At 32.2% G+C, this 16,407-nt stretch overlaps 1 protein-coding gene across 2 annotated transcripts; it reads left to right on the forward strand.

The window, feature by feature from the left end:
* Positions 1 to 1,096: 1,096 nt before the first annotated feature.
* On the forward strand, positions 1,097 to 8,666 carry LOC148621254 (salivary C-type lectin 2-like). 2 transcript variants are annotated; one of them, XM_088575398.1, is made up of 7 exons: positions 1,097 to 1,235; positions 2,559 to 2,681; positions 3,795 to 3,871; positions 5,954 to 6,056; positions 6,816 to 7,016; positions 7,103 to 7,136; positions 8,374 to 8,666. In XM_088575398.1, exons 2-7 carry the CDS (start codon positions 2,567 to 2,569, stop codon positions 8,381 to 8,383), a joined length of 540 nt encoding a protein of 179 aa, XP_088431524.1. In that variant the 5' UTR covers positions 1,097 to 1,235; positions 2,559 to 2,566; the 3' UTR covers positions 8,384 to 8,666. The 2 variants fall into 2 exon arrangements, with proteins under 2 accessions (XP_088431524.1, XP_088431525.1); XM_088575399.1 differs by lacking the exon at positions 7,103 to 7,136.
* The last annotated feature ends 7,741 nt before the right edge of the window (positions 8,667 to 16,407 follow it).

Consider the following 16,407-nt stretch of genomic DNA (forward strand, 5'->3'; position numbering starts at 1 on the left):
AGTAAAGAAGCACAATTTGTTCTCATTGGAATGCCGACTGTTTGTTGAAAAATACGTCCACCACACAGGACAAATATGTTGTCGATTAAAGATTCCAGCATTTTGTAAACATCTTCCTCTGTATATTTGGAAAATGATTTGGAATTATTTCTTACAAAGTATGAGGAATCTCTACCAAGAACTATATATTTGTATATAGGTGTAACATCTTTTTTGGAAAAACAACGATGTATAATGTTTTTAAGTCGGGATTTTAACTGAGTATGGGGAATAGAAGTATACAGTGTTGAAAAATCATAGTTTTTAATGCTATTATATTCAGATAATAGTCTTGAACTGATTGTCTCCAAAAGATCTTTCGAATTTTTCAGGATCCACATTGAATTAATATCACTACGGGAGTAACAAGTGTTGTGGTAGGACTGCAGACCCTCTTTGACAGTTGTGAGTATAGAAGTTAAAAATTGTGAAAGCGGTTTGGTGGTACATTTTGCAGATCCAGCCATGAAACGTTGTTTGTATGGATTCTTGTGAAGTTTAGGAATCCAGTACATAGACGGTAAATCATCGTCCTTAGCAGAGAGACCAAAAGAAGATAGCACAGAATTATGGTTTTCCACAATCTCTTTTTTGGAGAGATTGGTAGTAGTATAGGTCTTATCACTGCTATTATTTTCTACGTGTACCTCTAATAATAAACATTGTATATAAAACGTTTTGCAGACAAAAACAATGTTGTTTTGGGCTTTGTCTGCTGGTACGACAACATACTTGTCATGTATAGTAGACAATGTTTTTGCTACATCGGGGTCTTTGAAAACTGATGTAGCCTTGGCACTCATTGACCTACTAAAAACTTTCATTCGTTTCAAAATTAAAGACCTCACGGCCTTTAACCACTCTGACAGAGAATTTTATTATCATTCAACAATAACTTATATACATTATATTCAAAAGTTTTTTTTTATTATACAAAGATAGCATTGACAAGTATTGACAATAGCCTTTCACATCCCACTGTCGATGGTTCATAAAAAAACATTTTAAAGGGAAGTTTAACATACAGAAACCATAAAATACGAAAAGAAACCAATCTATTTATAACAAGTTTTTGTGTTTTTCTTGGAAGAAATTCATATTTGTAGTTGGTTGGTTTTTAAACATTTCATTTCACAGTTGCATACAAGATTTTGTTCTGGAATTGTTATGTAGGACCTAAACAGTTAAAAGTAATCGTAAGTAGATACATTATGAAAAGCAATTAAAGGTTAATGGTGTATGGGACATACATGTACGTTAAAACATCTTTTTGTGGCATAAATGCTGCTTATAGAAACTTATTTATGACACGACTAACAAATCAGTTTTCAAGGTGCAGATGGATACACCGTAACGATCCACGAGTTCATGATGACGACCATGAAATTTCTGTAGTGATGACTTTATAACCTTGGTTCCCTTGATTACTCTTCAACATTTCAGAAGCCTCATTATAAGAATTCTAGCGCGATACGAAAAAAGTCTGCATAGTAACGGAAAACTCTAGCATCACGTTTGCTGAGTTGTGATATGAAAACTACATATGCAGGTGCTGAAGGGATATTGCCGCAAATGAATGGAAAGTTGACAATTCTGAATGAAAAGTAATCACGTTTGTCATAAAGTTTGGTCAATAGTTTTCCTTTACCATCGATTTCTCAGTACAAATCAATAAATAAGGCTGACTTGACAGTGTCTCTGTAGTATCCTACATCTCAAGTTCTTTGGGTGTAGATGCGATGCATCAAATCCCCGAAACTATGATTGTTTAAAGATAATATGTCATCTATATACCATATTCAATATCTAAATAAAACAGAGAATCTGACAATAATACTCTAAAAAAAAACAAAGTGGATAATAAATAAAGATAATACGTCATCTATATAGAGGAAACTGAGGTTAAAGAATCTAGCTATTCTTTCTTCCTGATCAGATCAGCTATAAAGTCAGCCTCGTAAGAGTGACGGAATAGGTCAGCAAGTGTAGGAGCACAATTTGTTGCCTTTGGAATGCCGATCATTTGTTGAAAAACGCGTCCACCACACTGCATAAATATCTTCTGTTGTAAAAATTAAATTTTCTGTATATTTGGAAGATTGCTTATTTGTAAAATGATATTTTACTTGACAATTGTATGGTTGTATTATATAATGTAAACAAATATCTACTTTGTTTTTTTTTTTGTATTATTGTCAGATTCTCTGTTTTATTTAGATATTGAATATGGTATATAGCATACTTGCATATATAACAAATAACGTTCTGTGCTTGAAAAAAACTGATATTTGCCTATGCATTTAGTCCTTATATATAATTCAACTTTTTTGGATATTAATCTTGAATGTTTAGGTCTCATATGATATATCTCATCACTTGAATGAAGACACGTTTTAAATTTTTTGTGTTGATGTTAGAATGTATTTACGATATGTCTCAGTTTTTTTGGACACATATGCCGTAATAAAATATACAGCTATGCCAAAGTAAATGATAAATATTTGTTTCTATTATTTTAGATAATAAAATGTGGGATATTAAGAACAAAATGAATGCGAGTTTCATAATTCAGATATTAATATTAACTGCGATCATTCGACCTGGTATTTTACTAAATTGCAGTGATGTTGATACAACTAACGGTTAGTGATACATCATTAGAAATGTTTTAGGGTTTTTAAATATCAGATGGTTGTGTACTAAACAATATTCGCAAAGAATCGAATCCAGGAAACTTGAATTTACAGTCGCTACAATCCATCGCTACAATAGGTTTACTGCATGGCCTCCTCCAGATCACCGTTTGAGGATCTTAAGTATCATTACTAAAATCATATACCTATGTTGAAAAGACTCAAATACATGAATTAACACTAGCTAAATGAAACATTTGTAAAATCTTGTCTGATTAAAGATTCTTAAGAGGAATCCAGGGAACCAAAAAATTTAGTGGAAATCAAAAGACGAAGACCAGACATGGAAAACAGACACACACAACAAAGAACATAACGTGACCAAAATTATACATACAAAGTAACAAAAGCAAATGAGCAACTCAGGCTCCACTTAAAACTGGGAGCATGGACCAGGTGCACCGCTAAGGTAATCGTGCTTAAGATGTTCTTGCACATGATCTGATACGATCTAATTACTGAAAAACGGAACATCTTTATGTAGATTCCTGTTGACATGGTGCTTCCTTAATGGATATTTTGTTTCTTATAAAAGCGTATAAATGTGTACGTAATTCCAAATAAGTAATTTCCATAATGTATTAGTTTTATACACCGCTTACAAATTGGGTTATAGACAGCGTTTAATGAGAAACCGTTTCGTTCTTCCGTCACACACTGTATCTTCAATAATATATTTTCTTAACCAATGAGAGAGCTACAACGACAAGCTATTCATTAGTTAATCCCATCATTTACCTTACATTTGGAACATTTGGGGATATGTGTGTGTGCTATTTATGTATTTATTCATTGTTTTAATTGTTTTTGACATTTTTTTTATTTTTATGTTTGAAGATGTTCTCTATTCAACGATCTCTGTTTTAAATAAATTCTTGCGTAAAGTAAAAGATACATGTATTGTATACCAGTTTCTTCTCACCTGCGTTTCTGCAGTATAAATTACACTTTACCACCAAATCCTAGGTAGTTGAAGGCTTTGTTATATACGGCACCTATTTGTTTATGCTCACATCGTGTACACTTTATTGCAGGTGTATCTAAATGTTGTTTTTCTTTTAGCCCAGTGTGTTATTTTTGAAGGAAATACATATTACGTTAGTTCCAGCGCTGATAAACCTGACTTTCGTGGTGCTATGGTAAATATCAATCCTATAAAGTTTTTTTTTATTTTTTATCAATATAATTTCCCTGTAGAAAGCAATGTAAAGTCAGCGTGTAATAAATTTCCATATTGCACTAGTGCAAATATAGTTAAAATTTGTGAAGTTATCCGTGAAACAGGTTCATTTTAAACAAGACTTGATTATATTGCCATACTATAAAAGGGATATTGTATGAAGAATACTGGAGAATATTATTCTTCGTATAATGTACATTGCACTCGTAAACTCGTAAAATATACAATTCTACTCGGGATAATAATCCCCAGTATTAATACAATAATCCTGAATTATTGGTAATTTTTCATATCATTATGATTACTGATTTGTTACACCTTTAACTACATATTGCAATAGATTTCCATGATCGCGAAGAGCATGTTAAGCATCAGAACCTCAAAATCAATTTGCTACTTTGTTGTTATTTATAACATTAATTGCATTTCCTAAAATAATGGAAATATAACTATAAGTAGATTTGTAATTGTAATGCAAACTTTTCGACGAAATGTAAGTCTAAAGATAGTGCTCAACATGGATGCGGGAGGTCAGCGTTCGAATCAAACCATACACCTCTCTGCAAAGACGGAAACCATATCGGAAATTCGATGATGACTGTTTAGCTAGGAGTCAAAATAATGGATAGGAGTTGATGACATGCTCACATGCTTACTGTTCCTTCTATGAGCAAGATTATTAAAATTATCCTCCAAAGTGTGTTGGGCTTTTATCAAGCAGGGTCTTTCTGATTGACCAAACATTATCGGTTCCTGAGTTGCATAAATTATCTTCAACAGAACGTAAAACCTTAATCAATTGAACAATCAGGTATTCTTTAATCTCCATGTTCTATCTTTGTGAATTACAAGCTGGGGCTGGGTTTCTTCCATATTTTTTTTAGTTTTTACTTTTAAATGCGAGGAAAACAATAGACCTGGGAAAATAGGAGCGGGATTTCAAGTTTTCTATGCACAGGAACTGTCTATATGACGGTAATGCCCACCAATGATAACGGATGTTAGAATGGTTGGACCCATACGTTCACGTATGAATTCGAATACACACGCCGTTTTATTTTTCATTTTTAACACTGAAATATAGTTCATCGTAGTTTTTTCTGCAATTTTATATGTTCGTTCGTCGCGCAAGGAATGTTTTCTCATGCACAGTACATTATGCCGTATTTTACATAACGTGATAAAATACAAATCTAAAGGTCACATTACCTTCGGTAAATGTTTACTTCTTCGAAGATAGGGACTACGCTTGTCTCCGTTTTTTGCTTCATGTATTTCTAGGATTTTCTTTTCAAATCCATTATTTTTTATTCAAAACTTTAAAATATAACATGTATCTATTCTCAATCTCTCTTTGTGATATTCTTCTACATGATGTCTAATTCTTTTGAAACATGAACTTTGCAAATAGTGAAATCTGAATAAACCGAACATCCTGTGGACTATAAAAGTTGTCCGATTTTGACCGAACACCGTTTGGACTATAAAATTAGTACAATTTTGACTGAACACCGTTTGGACAATAAAATCTGTCCGGTCGGTACAGTTTTTCGGTTTAACAAGAATAAGAATGCATTTAAATTGATATAACAGGACTTTAAAAATGTCTTTTCTAAACAGACTTTCTTTTTATTCATTTCTGTTTAGACCGGCTCCTCTGTTCATATATATATTTTTTAAAGTAATACAGACCCGTTTGAAATGTAAAAAAGGGTTTGTATTTTTGTTCGTTTGTTGTTGTTGTTGTTTGTGGTTTTTTTTCGTAATTAACTCTTCTTTATACAAACATTTACACTAAGCCTTCCAGCATATTAAAGGCAAGGCAGTGTTACATTACATCACAAACAATGCATTTTGGTCATATTTATAGTGAAAATGAGGGCTAAGTTATTCCGATGATAGCCGAATTTCACGTAATTCCCGTGCAACTAGTGGATTCTCCTTTGGATCGTTAATTTATTTTCACTGAAATACTATGTCGATGCGCAGAGTATTTATATTACTACTGAGAGGAGGACATGTTTTTTTTATATCATTTCAGAAGAAATGCAAAGAGCGTTACGGGAGACTGGTTGAACTGGATTCTTATTGCACACAAGGCTTCTTCTTAAACATGATGCTTAAAAATAAATCTGGTGGAGGAGGTTTGATATATTTGATAAACACACATATAGATTAATTTTCGTTTAAAACGCCATATATTATAACGTTTCATTGCAGTTTGACATTATTGGTATTGAAAAAAAGTACCCGTTTTTAGCGTTTTTTTTTTAATGTTCAATGGGAAATTGAAAAAATATTATGACAAAACATTAAGCGATTTAGATATGACTCAGTGATATAAATGGATAGTAAAGTTAAAAATACGATAAAGGTATAGCACGCTACTTGGTCAAAAAATGATGATATGATAAAATGGGTTATATTAAAGTGTGTCACAAAAGTCTCTGTAAGGATCAAGCAATTTATGTATCAGACATTGTAAGAATTTCTTTCTGTGTCTATAAGATGAAATTTACAATTATTCGTTCCAATCTGTCTGCTCTTAGGAGTTAAATCACATTTCAAATTCAATACTTTCTATGATGTTTCTATGTCAATTACAGAGTTATCTCCCTTAATTTTGAATCTCAAATGAACAGGAGTTATTTGAAAAAATCGCATGTTAATTTCTGTGAACAATAATAATTTATATCAAATATAAACAAATTTAAAAAATTTAGGCTTTAAAACCATGAATAATATGTTGCATGATTCTTAGCCGGAGTACTACTTAATTATATTTGAATAGAATAACACGGGAGGCATAATTCCAACTACATTTTGTACCTGTTTACGTTTCAGAACATTATTCGTTCCCTGCAAAATTCTGAAAAAGATTGGCATTTTTTTTAATATTTCAGACTATTGGATAGGTGGCACTTTCGATCTGAATGTGTCTCGCTGGATCTGGGTTACAAGCCGCAGACCGATTGAGTTAGCCATTTGGCACCCTGGTCAACCAAATAGTCCAGACGAAAATTGTCTGGCGATGTGGAGTCCATACTCATACTTATGGGTAGACAACAAATGCACTGACCATTATCACAGATATATCTGCGAAGGTAATAAAGGCAATTAATTGAAATTAGGTTATTTCTAATTGCAACGTAAACGTTTATATACAAAATTAGGTCATTTCTGATTGTAGGATTAAAGCATTATAAATTGAATTACCTTGTTCGGTAAGCGAATATAATTTTGTTCCATAATTTGCTTTAATTATTGACTTTTGCGCACGCGAGTTTGAAAAAATGTGTATTTCGTATGTCTTTTAATTTGAATTAGATTTTAAAATAAATGATGTTTATCTAAATGATTTTTGTTTGGTTTGGTTTGGTTTTGTTTTTTGTTTTTTGTTTTTGTTTTTTGTTTTTGTTTTTATTTTAGTTTTTGTTTGTTGTTGTTGTTGTTGTTGTTGTTGTTGTTGTTTTTTGTTGTTTAAACCACACGTCTAACGATTGTACTCATACAGCTATTTCGACTAAAAATATTCACTTTAATGCCTGCTGTGCGCTTTTTCTTTTACTAAGATTCGTTCTCATTTTCAGTGGTAAATTGTAGATTAAGGACCCGATATCTATATATGCAACATTCAACCAATCCGATTTGTTTTTAAACTTTTATCAGAAAATTGTCAATGGAGAATTTATATTGTTTCCACAGTCAATCATTTCATTTTTGGTTTTTAATTAATGAACTATTCTATTCAGTCAATCAAATTGACGATAAAGACATTTCTTGTAAAAACACTTACTTCCATCCATCTTTCCTTTGACATCTTTTAATATATTTGTGCAAAATCCATATTCCAAATTTCCAATATTCTTATATAGATAGTTTGGTTCTGAGTGTAGGTATCGGATTAAAGCCCGTTTTTATCATTTCATTTGATATTTTGATTTATGTCTCCTTGATCTTGTGTTACGAACCGAACAAAGAACAAAGACAGCGCTAATAGTAAGTACTTGATCAAACACCAAACAAACAGAACAGGTCTTAAATTCACTTGTTCAAGGCCAGGTGAGCTTTTGCCATCACTTGGCGTCGGTTGTCGTCGTTAACATCTTTTGTTCAAAATCTTCTCCTCAGAAACTAATTAACTGAATTCAATGGAAGTTAGTATTATTTATTCTTAAGATATCCTGCACAAATCTGCTGTTTTTAGTTTTGATCCGTGAAAGAACCATAACAACCGTTTCTAAAAATAGAATATAGGCACAAGACAACAGTTTTGTTTTGGATTTGTCTTTAAAATCGTTAGGTTCAGTCAACTTTTGACCAAAGGAAAACGTGTTTAGCATAATGAGTGTTATCTTTGATGATATTTTCGTGATGATTTTTTGTTGTATTATCGCCTTTCGTTTTGGTTTGTCAAATAATGCTTTTATATTATATTGTGATTATTTATTTGTTTTGTAGGTTCTGTTAGAACTCCAGAAACTATTCAACACTAAACTATTTTTTTTTTAAATTATGTTTTTTGTAATTGTTAAGCATTTTCTCTTTCCATTAGTGAATATTAGTAAATATTTGTAAAGAATTGTGTGTGTGCGAATCTGTGTACGAATGACTGTGTCTCTCAGTTTATTATGTTTTGTTGTCTCTGATTTCAGTTTAATCATTCCGTCATTCCACTTTTTTTTCTTTGATCTAATGTGCCTGTTTATTTTGCTCATATTTAATGTACGTATTTAACTTAATAAATTATCTGAAACCAGTTTTTTATCAGTCCTTCTCTGTACATTACATTGTATGTTTAAAACAGATTACATATCTAAGTACCTTAAGTAACATACACTGAACGTAACAAATCTTCACTTTCCTTTCCTAGTTTTCCCCTACCAAACATTTAATAAGGCCTGACTACAAATGTAACTAGCTTGAGTTAGCTATCAATGACTACTTGTGACTTTCATAAACATGTCTTTTTGTACTGCGTTAGAGTTCTAACAGATAGGCTTCTGGAACAGGATTTTATTGCTACAAGATTGAAGTCATTACTACAGAGGTTTTGTGGTCGTCACCATGGATCGTTACGGTAAATACATCCGCACCATTAGAACCGATTTGTTCCACCTGTCATAGTTTCGTCTACCCCGGCTTGACTTTTCATGAGAGGCTCGGTGGGTGTTTCTAGAAAAGCGGACGACGATTACCCTTAGGAATTAGCTATTTGACGGTTTAGTCAACTTATTGGGTGAGTATTGCGCTTTTCTAGCTTTGTGAAGAATATTACCATATTTTATAGGACGAGAGATACCCTCATGTATTAATTGTATACAGTACATCTGTATTTGAGAATGAGTTCCCCTGAATCGGTTGAAAAAATTTGTGAATGCATTATAAGCTTGTGATATCGAAAACCTTTATGTAGTAATTTCTCAGTTATATATAGATTTCTTTCGTTAAAATTCGAAACCTTGTTACAAATATGAGCAAGTCAAACCTATTGTGATATGTAAACACCATAAGATGACGACAAAAGGACGTCATCATAAAAAACGGATAGATAACGATAGGGAATGAAACATCATCTCTTTAATCATGAATTTTAGTATTGAATTTATTATTTTTGATATGAAAACTTAGATCAAGAAGCAAACAAAGATTAAAGTTGTCGTAAATAAGAGCCAAATATCGATCAAATATCTGAGGGTGCTATTAATGTATCTACCAAATGTTGTTTAGAAGGTCCTTCTTTTAGCCATAAATTGTGATTCGAAACAATACAAAAATAGGTCCGCAATAAGTCGTGCACAATTAGCCACCATGGGAATTCCAATAACTTAACGATTAATGGTATCGTCAAAGCGAAAGAAAATGTTATCTAACAGGAATTCGATTGTTGTAAGCATGTCAAAAGTAATTCAATCAACTTATTTTTTATTTTATTTATTTTTTTTTTTTTCGTTACTGAAAATGATCTAAAAGAAATCGAACAAACATATTCACAATTTATCAAAAGACCTAATATATATCTACAATGTAATGGAAACATATTATATGTAGATTGTTTGAACAATGAACTAGTTCTAGGTGTATTCAACACCAAAAAACCATATGGCCCGTTCATGATGCAATTGTAGGAGCACAAAATGTGTTGTTGCTTACGTTCTTGCAATAAAATGTATCTGAATGGCAATAACATCAAAGTTTCAAGCTTTGCCCGTGGTCAATCTCGGATGATGACCTTTTGTTGTGACCTTTTGTTAAATCAAGTCTCGTCTGAGGAGATAGGAAGAAAAACACTTGACACACAAAATTATAAATTCTAGTGGTGTCGAAATCTTTATCATTGGTAGATTGTAAGTAGCTCTCTATTGGCCCGAAAACAATACTGCATTAAATGTAACATGTTATTGATTATCTTGTCTCACGAAGTCAGCTCACATGCTTTACTGGCATACAATTGAGGTTGAATACAAAAATAGCAGTACCCATTCCTCGATGTCAAACAGAAGACCGTCATTAAGACTATATAAGTCCTTTGTGGTATTGGTTCTATCACTTTAGAACATGTAAAACGAAACATGTCGTCAACAAACCATTGAATTCTGGTCTTTAACATTAAAGAAATGAACAATAATAATGCTACTGTCTTTAAATTTCGGCTTCACTGTGATCGTTGTATTTTGTATACATCTACAAATATCATGGGAGTAATGTATTCACTGATTTTCGTATCGAACACGCTTTAGAAGACACTTCACAGAATTTAAATTTTGCAATTATTTCTTATAGGAGTTGGTGTTTTCAAATACGTTTCATGATTAGCCCATAATTCTTTTTTCTGTGTCGTAATATTGTAAATAAAGATTTTATTGCTTGGTAACTACATATAATAAGGTCTATCGAGATATTATAAAACGCTCCTTTTCTCTCTTCCCCTATCCTCCAAATTAATTTGTTCTGCTGCTGTTCTATCAGTTTAACAGGTATAAAAAAAATATAATGCTATGATGTCTGCCGATGTGGAACTACATGTATATGCATGCTTATGGACTTTGGACTTACCTTTACACATGTATTAAGAATCAGGAACATTTAAAAGCCAAAACCTTGGATGCACTTTGGTATAGATAAACTTTTCTATACATAGTCTCATAATTCGGGAAATAGATAAAATCAGTGTGTTCCATTGCCTAATAAGTTTTATTATTTGTACTTTATATAATAAATTCATGCTTGCTGTCTCAGAATGGGAGGGTAACCGTTTCTGCCATAAGGGGCACGGTCTTTTCTCTAGTACTCTACGTCGCATCATATTACAGTATAACTTTCAAGCGTGACGGCAGGAAGTTGGAGTTGGACCGATATCGAACATAAGTGGCTGGTTCTGAACTGAAACCAGGACAAACTCACCTAATTATGTTTCCATCTCAGGGTGCACTGTTTCGCTCACCAAGTTACCCCCATCAAATTTCGTAAAACTTAAAAGTTGAAATTTGGTGGATATATTGTTTAAATGTTGTTAGCATTTATACATAGACAGATGTAACATATGTAATTACAAACAGATGAAATTTAAATGAACAATGGTATCCGGAACGTTTCAGTCAACTGCCGTATATGGTTCTCTCCTCAGCATCAGATGGCTGATTTTCAAAATACCTTATTTTGCACGAATTTTTTTAACTCATATTGTGAGAGAATGAGTCGAAAAGGGTCTTATTATTTTTACCCTTCTCCCACCTACTCCATGCATGTTTTCATCCTGTGGTAGTGTCTAGGTGCCTGATATTTTATAAAACATAGTATTTGAATATTTTATAAAACATAGTATTTTGATTATTAGTTTTGTGATTTGTGCTAAAACTCAGTAAATTTTGTTTCAGTATGTTACCATGGCTACTGGATTTTATAACAATAATCACTAAATTACTTATAAATGACTTGAACCTCCACACACTAAGGATTTCAAAAATATGCACTTTTTTATGATAAAATACTAGAAATTTCTGTGCGGACTGCATGAAAACAGCTTTATTTCAACAAAATGAGACCAAAATTTTCAAAAATGACCTAACTGTATTGTACTACCTCAGTACACAAATTAATAATTTCTAGAACTTTTTATATTTGAACACTGTACTGAAACATCTCCGTATATATAAAAATATTAATATTAGATATAAACAGCACCTGTCAAATCTGTTTTTTTTTTCACTTGATTTACTTACTTTCAATTTATCAATTGAACTGACCGGACATTATTATTAACATATCTATGTAATTTATAAATAGTAGTTATTATTTCTATTATTATTATATTATTTGTTGCATGAAAAATGCGTATTTGTCTTGTTCGCCTTTGTAGATTTTGTTACCACAGTCTAGGTGTATTATTTGTAAATATCATCTCTAAATTATGATAAAAAACCATTATATATATAAAGGTCTGAAAAATTCCAAACGATGTTAGAACTGTCAAATTTGCGATGCAAATGTTTGGTCATTCCCTCCGCCGGACTCGAACTCGTACCGCTGTGACATCTATGGCAACATCGCCTACACAAAGTCCAGTGCCCTAGACCACTCGGCCAGCTAGGCTATATAGATGTCACAGCGGTACGAGTTCGAGTCCAGCGGAGGGTACGACCAAAAATTTGCATCGCAAATTTGACAGTTCTAACATCGTTGGGAATTTTTCAGACATATCTATACGTTTACATATCTTCCCTGTATCAATTTGATCCGATGGAGCAGTGTAGCGAAGAGTCGTCACATATATTTATCTGAATTTATAAAGTGTTCTCTTCTCTACAAGAAAGTTAACCAGGAGGGTGATTTGAATATGAGTCGGTGCGTTCTTTGTTCTCTTGTTTTTACCGGGAGAAATTGGGACACCCATTGTTTCTAATGGTGCACAACCTTGTCCATATTTTTCATGTGGCCGTTCATTTAAAACATATATATATATATCGGAAACTCCATTTTATCATTGTTTTACCAAGGACTGATCTTTTATGTCGTATGTACCCCAAGCGGCAGAAAGGTTTAAATAACGACCTAAATGGCCAGCCCGTGGTTTAACAATGCTAAAATGGAGTTTCGGTGATTTATTTCGATTCTAATATGAGTTCACAAATTTAAATGCTCGCAACCTATGTGTTGCACGAAATGTTGGTCACGCTTTTGTCACTTTTTGACCATGGCTTTGGTCTAATGAGCTTTGAAGCTCAAATACCAGTTTTCACACACATTTTACATATATAATGCCAAATAAAAGATTATTTATTTAATTGTATCTTATGTCGGGAACTAAACTGTATTTTGTATTATTATTTCATCGTGGATGTTAAAGTAGAGCATGACTACGATTTTTAGTAGATAAATTTCCTATTTTTTTTTTTTTTTTTTTTTTTTGCGAAGTTACCACAGAATGAACTTTCTTTATAATTTTAACGTAAAAACATAGGTCACCGAACTTGATTTTAAAAATTTTGAGCCTTATTTAAGCCAATACTTTACAATATTTTATATGGATTCTGCAAGAAATTTTCAATATTTCGCTAACTTAAACAACAACAAAAAATAATTATCTCCCTTTGAAAGAGGCTTTTATGTCAAAAAATCATTTGAAATGATTTAAATATTTAAGTTTTACATCATTTAAAATATATTTAGTTTAAAGAAAATATATATATGTCTATATAACTTTGCAAGATGCTTCGTATAATAGGTATGATCTACCTTAGCACTTTTTTTCCGATTTTTTAACGAATGCGATACTTATTATTGCGTGAAAGCAAGCCAAAGGCATTACCAAAAGTAAATTTAAACTTTAAAGTGCGGACATTCTGTAGCGTTTCTAAATAAAGGAGAGAGACCTTTACATTTTTGAAATGGTTTTGTGAATGCTTCTAAGTACTTGCTTGAAAGTGTTATACATGTGCTATACATGCTTTATTTGTGTGTAACGTTTTGGAAGATATCGTTTTCATGATTCAGGATTTAGTCGCTTTTACCACTTTTATATGAACATGTAGTTATAAATAGATTTATTGTAACGTTACCCTGACTTAACACTAGCATGTATACAAGTTCCTTGACATTTGTATAGCTTAAATATACGACATAAAAAAAACTTTGTACTGTAACATCAAGGATAAGATTACAAAAACTGTTTAAAACATTTTCTAAATGTCTTGTGTTTGATGGAAAGACGAACATGTTAAAAGATTTCTGGACTTTCAATGTTATAGAAAACTGAAATTTCAATAAAATGCGAATATTAAGAGAAAATAACGTCAATTTGTATTTTAAATGAAGTATAATGTTTGTCATTCAATTTATATTTCAAGATAATTACATGTCGGCAAAAATTGCGGAAAGATTCAAATATGTCAAAATAAAACAAAATTGCTTAATCTTGAGTACATGAAAAAGAAACGATCTACATACACTATGTAGTGAACTGAATGAAAAAAGAAATTACATTTTAAAACTGAAGATAAAGGAAACAAGACGCCACACGAAAAAAACTAAAGCACTGTCACAGCGGTACAGTTCGAGTCCCGGGGAGGGAAAGACCAAAAATTTGCAAAACTCGGACTCCACTAAATTCGGGTAGCATGGACCAGGTGCACCAGTAGTGTCAGCGTCCTCTGCTTTTCAAACAAAAAAACAATATGTAAAGTATGAATGATATTGCTTTGATACTTTTTCAGTTACCGATTAAACAAAGTATGTAACAATCATAACACAAAGACGAAAGAAGTTAAGTTCAACGTGTTTAAAAATGCAGAAAAGTACTCAAAATAGGAGATGCACATCGTTTTTAATTACTATTATGTACCCCTACGCGTGACAAACGGACGACGGACGGAAATGGGTAGCCACTAGACTTGCTTTTATCCAAATTCCGGAGCACTGGTCTCTTCCATGCCGGCATTTTTTTGCCATTCCAGAATATTAGTGGAGGAATCTCAACGGTACGGAACTGGAGCTGCTTTGGAGTTTGGCTTTTACCATTGGTAAAACAAGGGTAATTCTGATTCTTTTGCTACCACCACAAGCATAGATAGCTATCATCAATGCAGAAGTCATGTTTTTCACCTGGCATCCTTCTTATTAGATTACTTGAAGTGTAGGCTTGCAACATTTTTAAAGGTATATATTTAAACTTTTTGGTTCAGTTGGTTTGCCTTTTTCCAGTCTACTCCTTTGAAATATAATATTTTTGGCTGTGGTAAAGATTACTGTGATATTATTAAAGTGGATAATTTAAAACGTAAATCTGGTTGATGACTTGTAATATCATTAACAACACAGAAGATATGTCTAACTACCTATTTGTAAAATATCCTTTACTTGTTATTTGCATGGCAATGTCAATGAATTCTGCCGATCGTATATAACGAGTATGCGATTTTGCTTGTTTTAACATCCAGTGTAATGTTTTCTGCGTTATTAGTTATTAGTAAATATGCTGCACAAGTGATTACAAATGCAAAACAGAGGTCAATTTTACAATCGAATCGATCAGTGATACTTTGCGAATAGTTACCCGTGTCATAAACCTATAGTAACCACCCTGTTTATTTCTGTAAAAAAAGAACAAGAAAGAAATATTGTTGCATTTATGTTCAACAAATCATCAATGAAATCACAATTCTTATTCACAGTCCCTTTATAATATTAAATACTGTTGTTCTAATTGAACTAATCAGATATATATCATACATGATAGACAGATATTACCTAAACAAACCACACTGGATCCCTTGTACCACACGTATGCTAACTGTAAAAGACTAAAATATTTGTTATTTAATGTGTCACTGCATTGTACTTATCGTTTATTTCTTTTGGAAAAATGTAGATGTTTCCAAAACAAATAACATGCACTTACCGCATTCAAATCCATTTTGCGAATAATAACCATAGCAATTACGCCCTAAGTCGCCGATAGTTGCTGTTTAGGTATACACCACGGTATGGAAGCACTTGTGTTTTTATTTGTTATTTATTATTATTATTATTATTGTTTTATGTATTTGTTGTTACTCATGAAAGACTCGTATCTACCTTTGCATCTAATTCGTCACTTTTTCAGGCAGATGTGCAGATCTCATTTGATTTAATAAAGTTTAATAAAGTCTCTTACTGAATTTCTATGTTGATGTGAAACTTTGACAGAATGTGTAAATGGAATTTCCCCATTTTAAAATGTAGCGATGCTTAACAGTCCTTTTTTCATATTTATGGAATGCACGCAATTTAAAAAGTTTTTCAAATGGGCGTAACAATCCCTTCAACACACGACAGACCAGTTGACGACCTCATTTGGAAAGGGAAGTACTGTAAATATTTGTCTTTGAAATTTGAACAATTTGTACCTCGGTATGTAATTAAAAGGTTTGAAATAAGTTATTTATAAGCTCTTATCGCAGTTTCAATAGATCAAATATTTAAATTTTAAGTCTACTGCAGTTTATTAATCTAATGGGG

Source organism: Perna viridis, chromosome 3 (genome assembly GCF_037379345.1).
Source record: "Perna viridis isolate PV_CMFRI_1.1 ecotype Kerala chromosome 3, ASM3737934v1, whole genome shotgun sequence".
NCBI lineage: Eukaryota > Metazoa > Mollusca > Bivalvia > Mytilida > Mytilidae > Perna > Perna viridis.

Coding starts and splice junctions, on each gene's coding strand:
- LOC148621254 (XM_088575398.1), top strand. CDS start 2,567: ATGTGGGATATTAAGAACAAAATGAATGCGAGTTTCATAATTCAGATA. Junction 2,682..3,794: donor TGATGTTGATACAACTAACG/GTTAGTGATACA, acceptor TTTTTCTTTTAG/CCCAGTGTGTTATTTTTGAA. Junction 3,872..5,953: donor CTGACTTTCGTGGTGCTATG/GTAAATATCAAT, acceptor ATATCATTTCAG/AAGAAATGCAAAGAGCGTTA.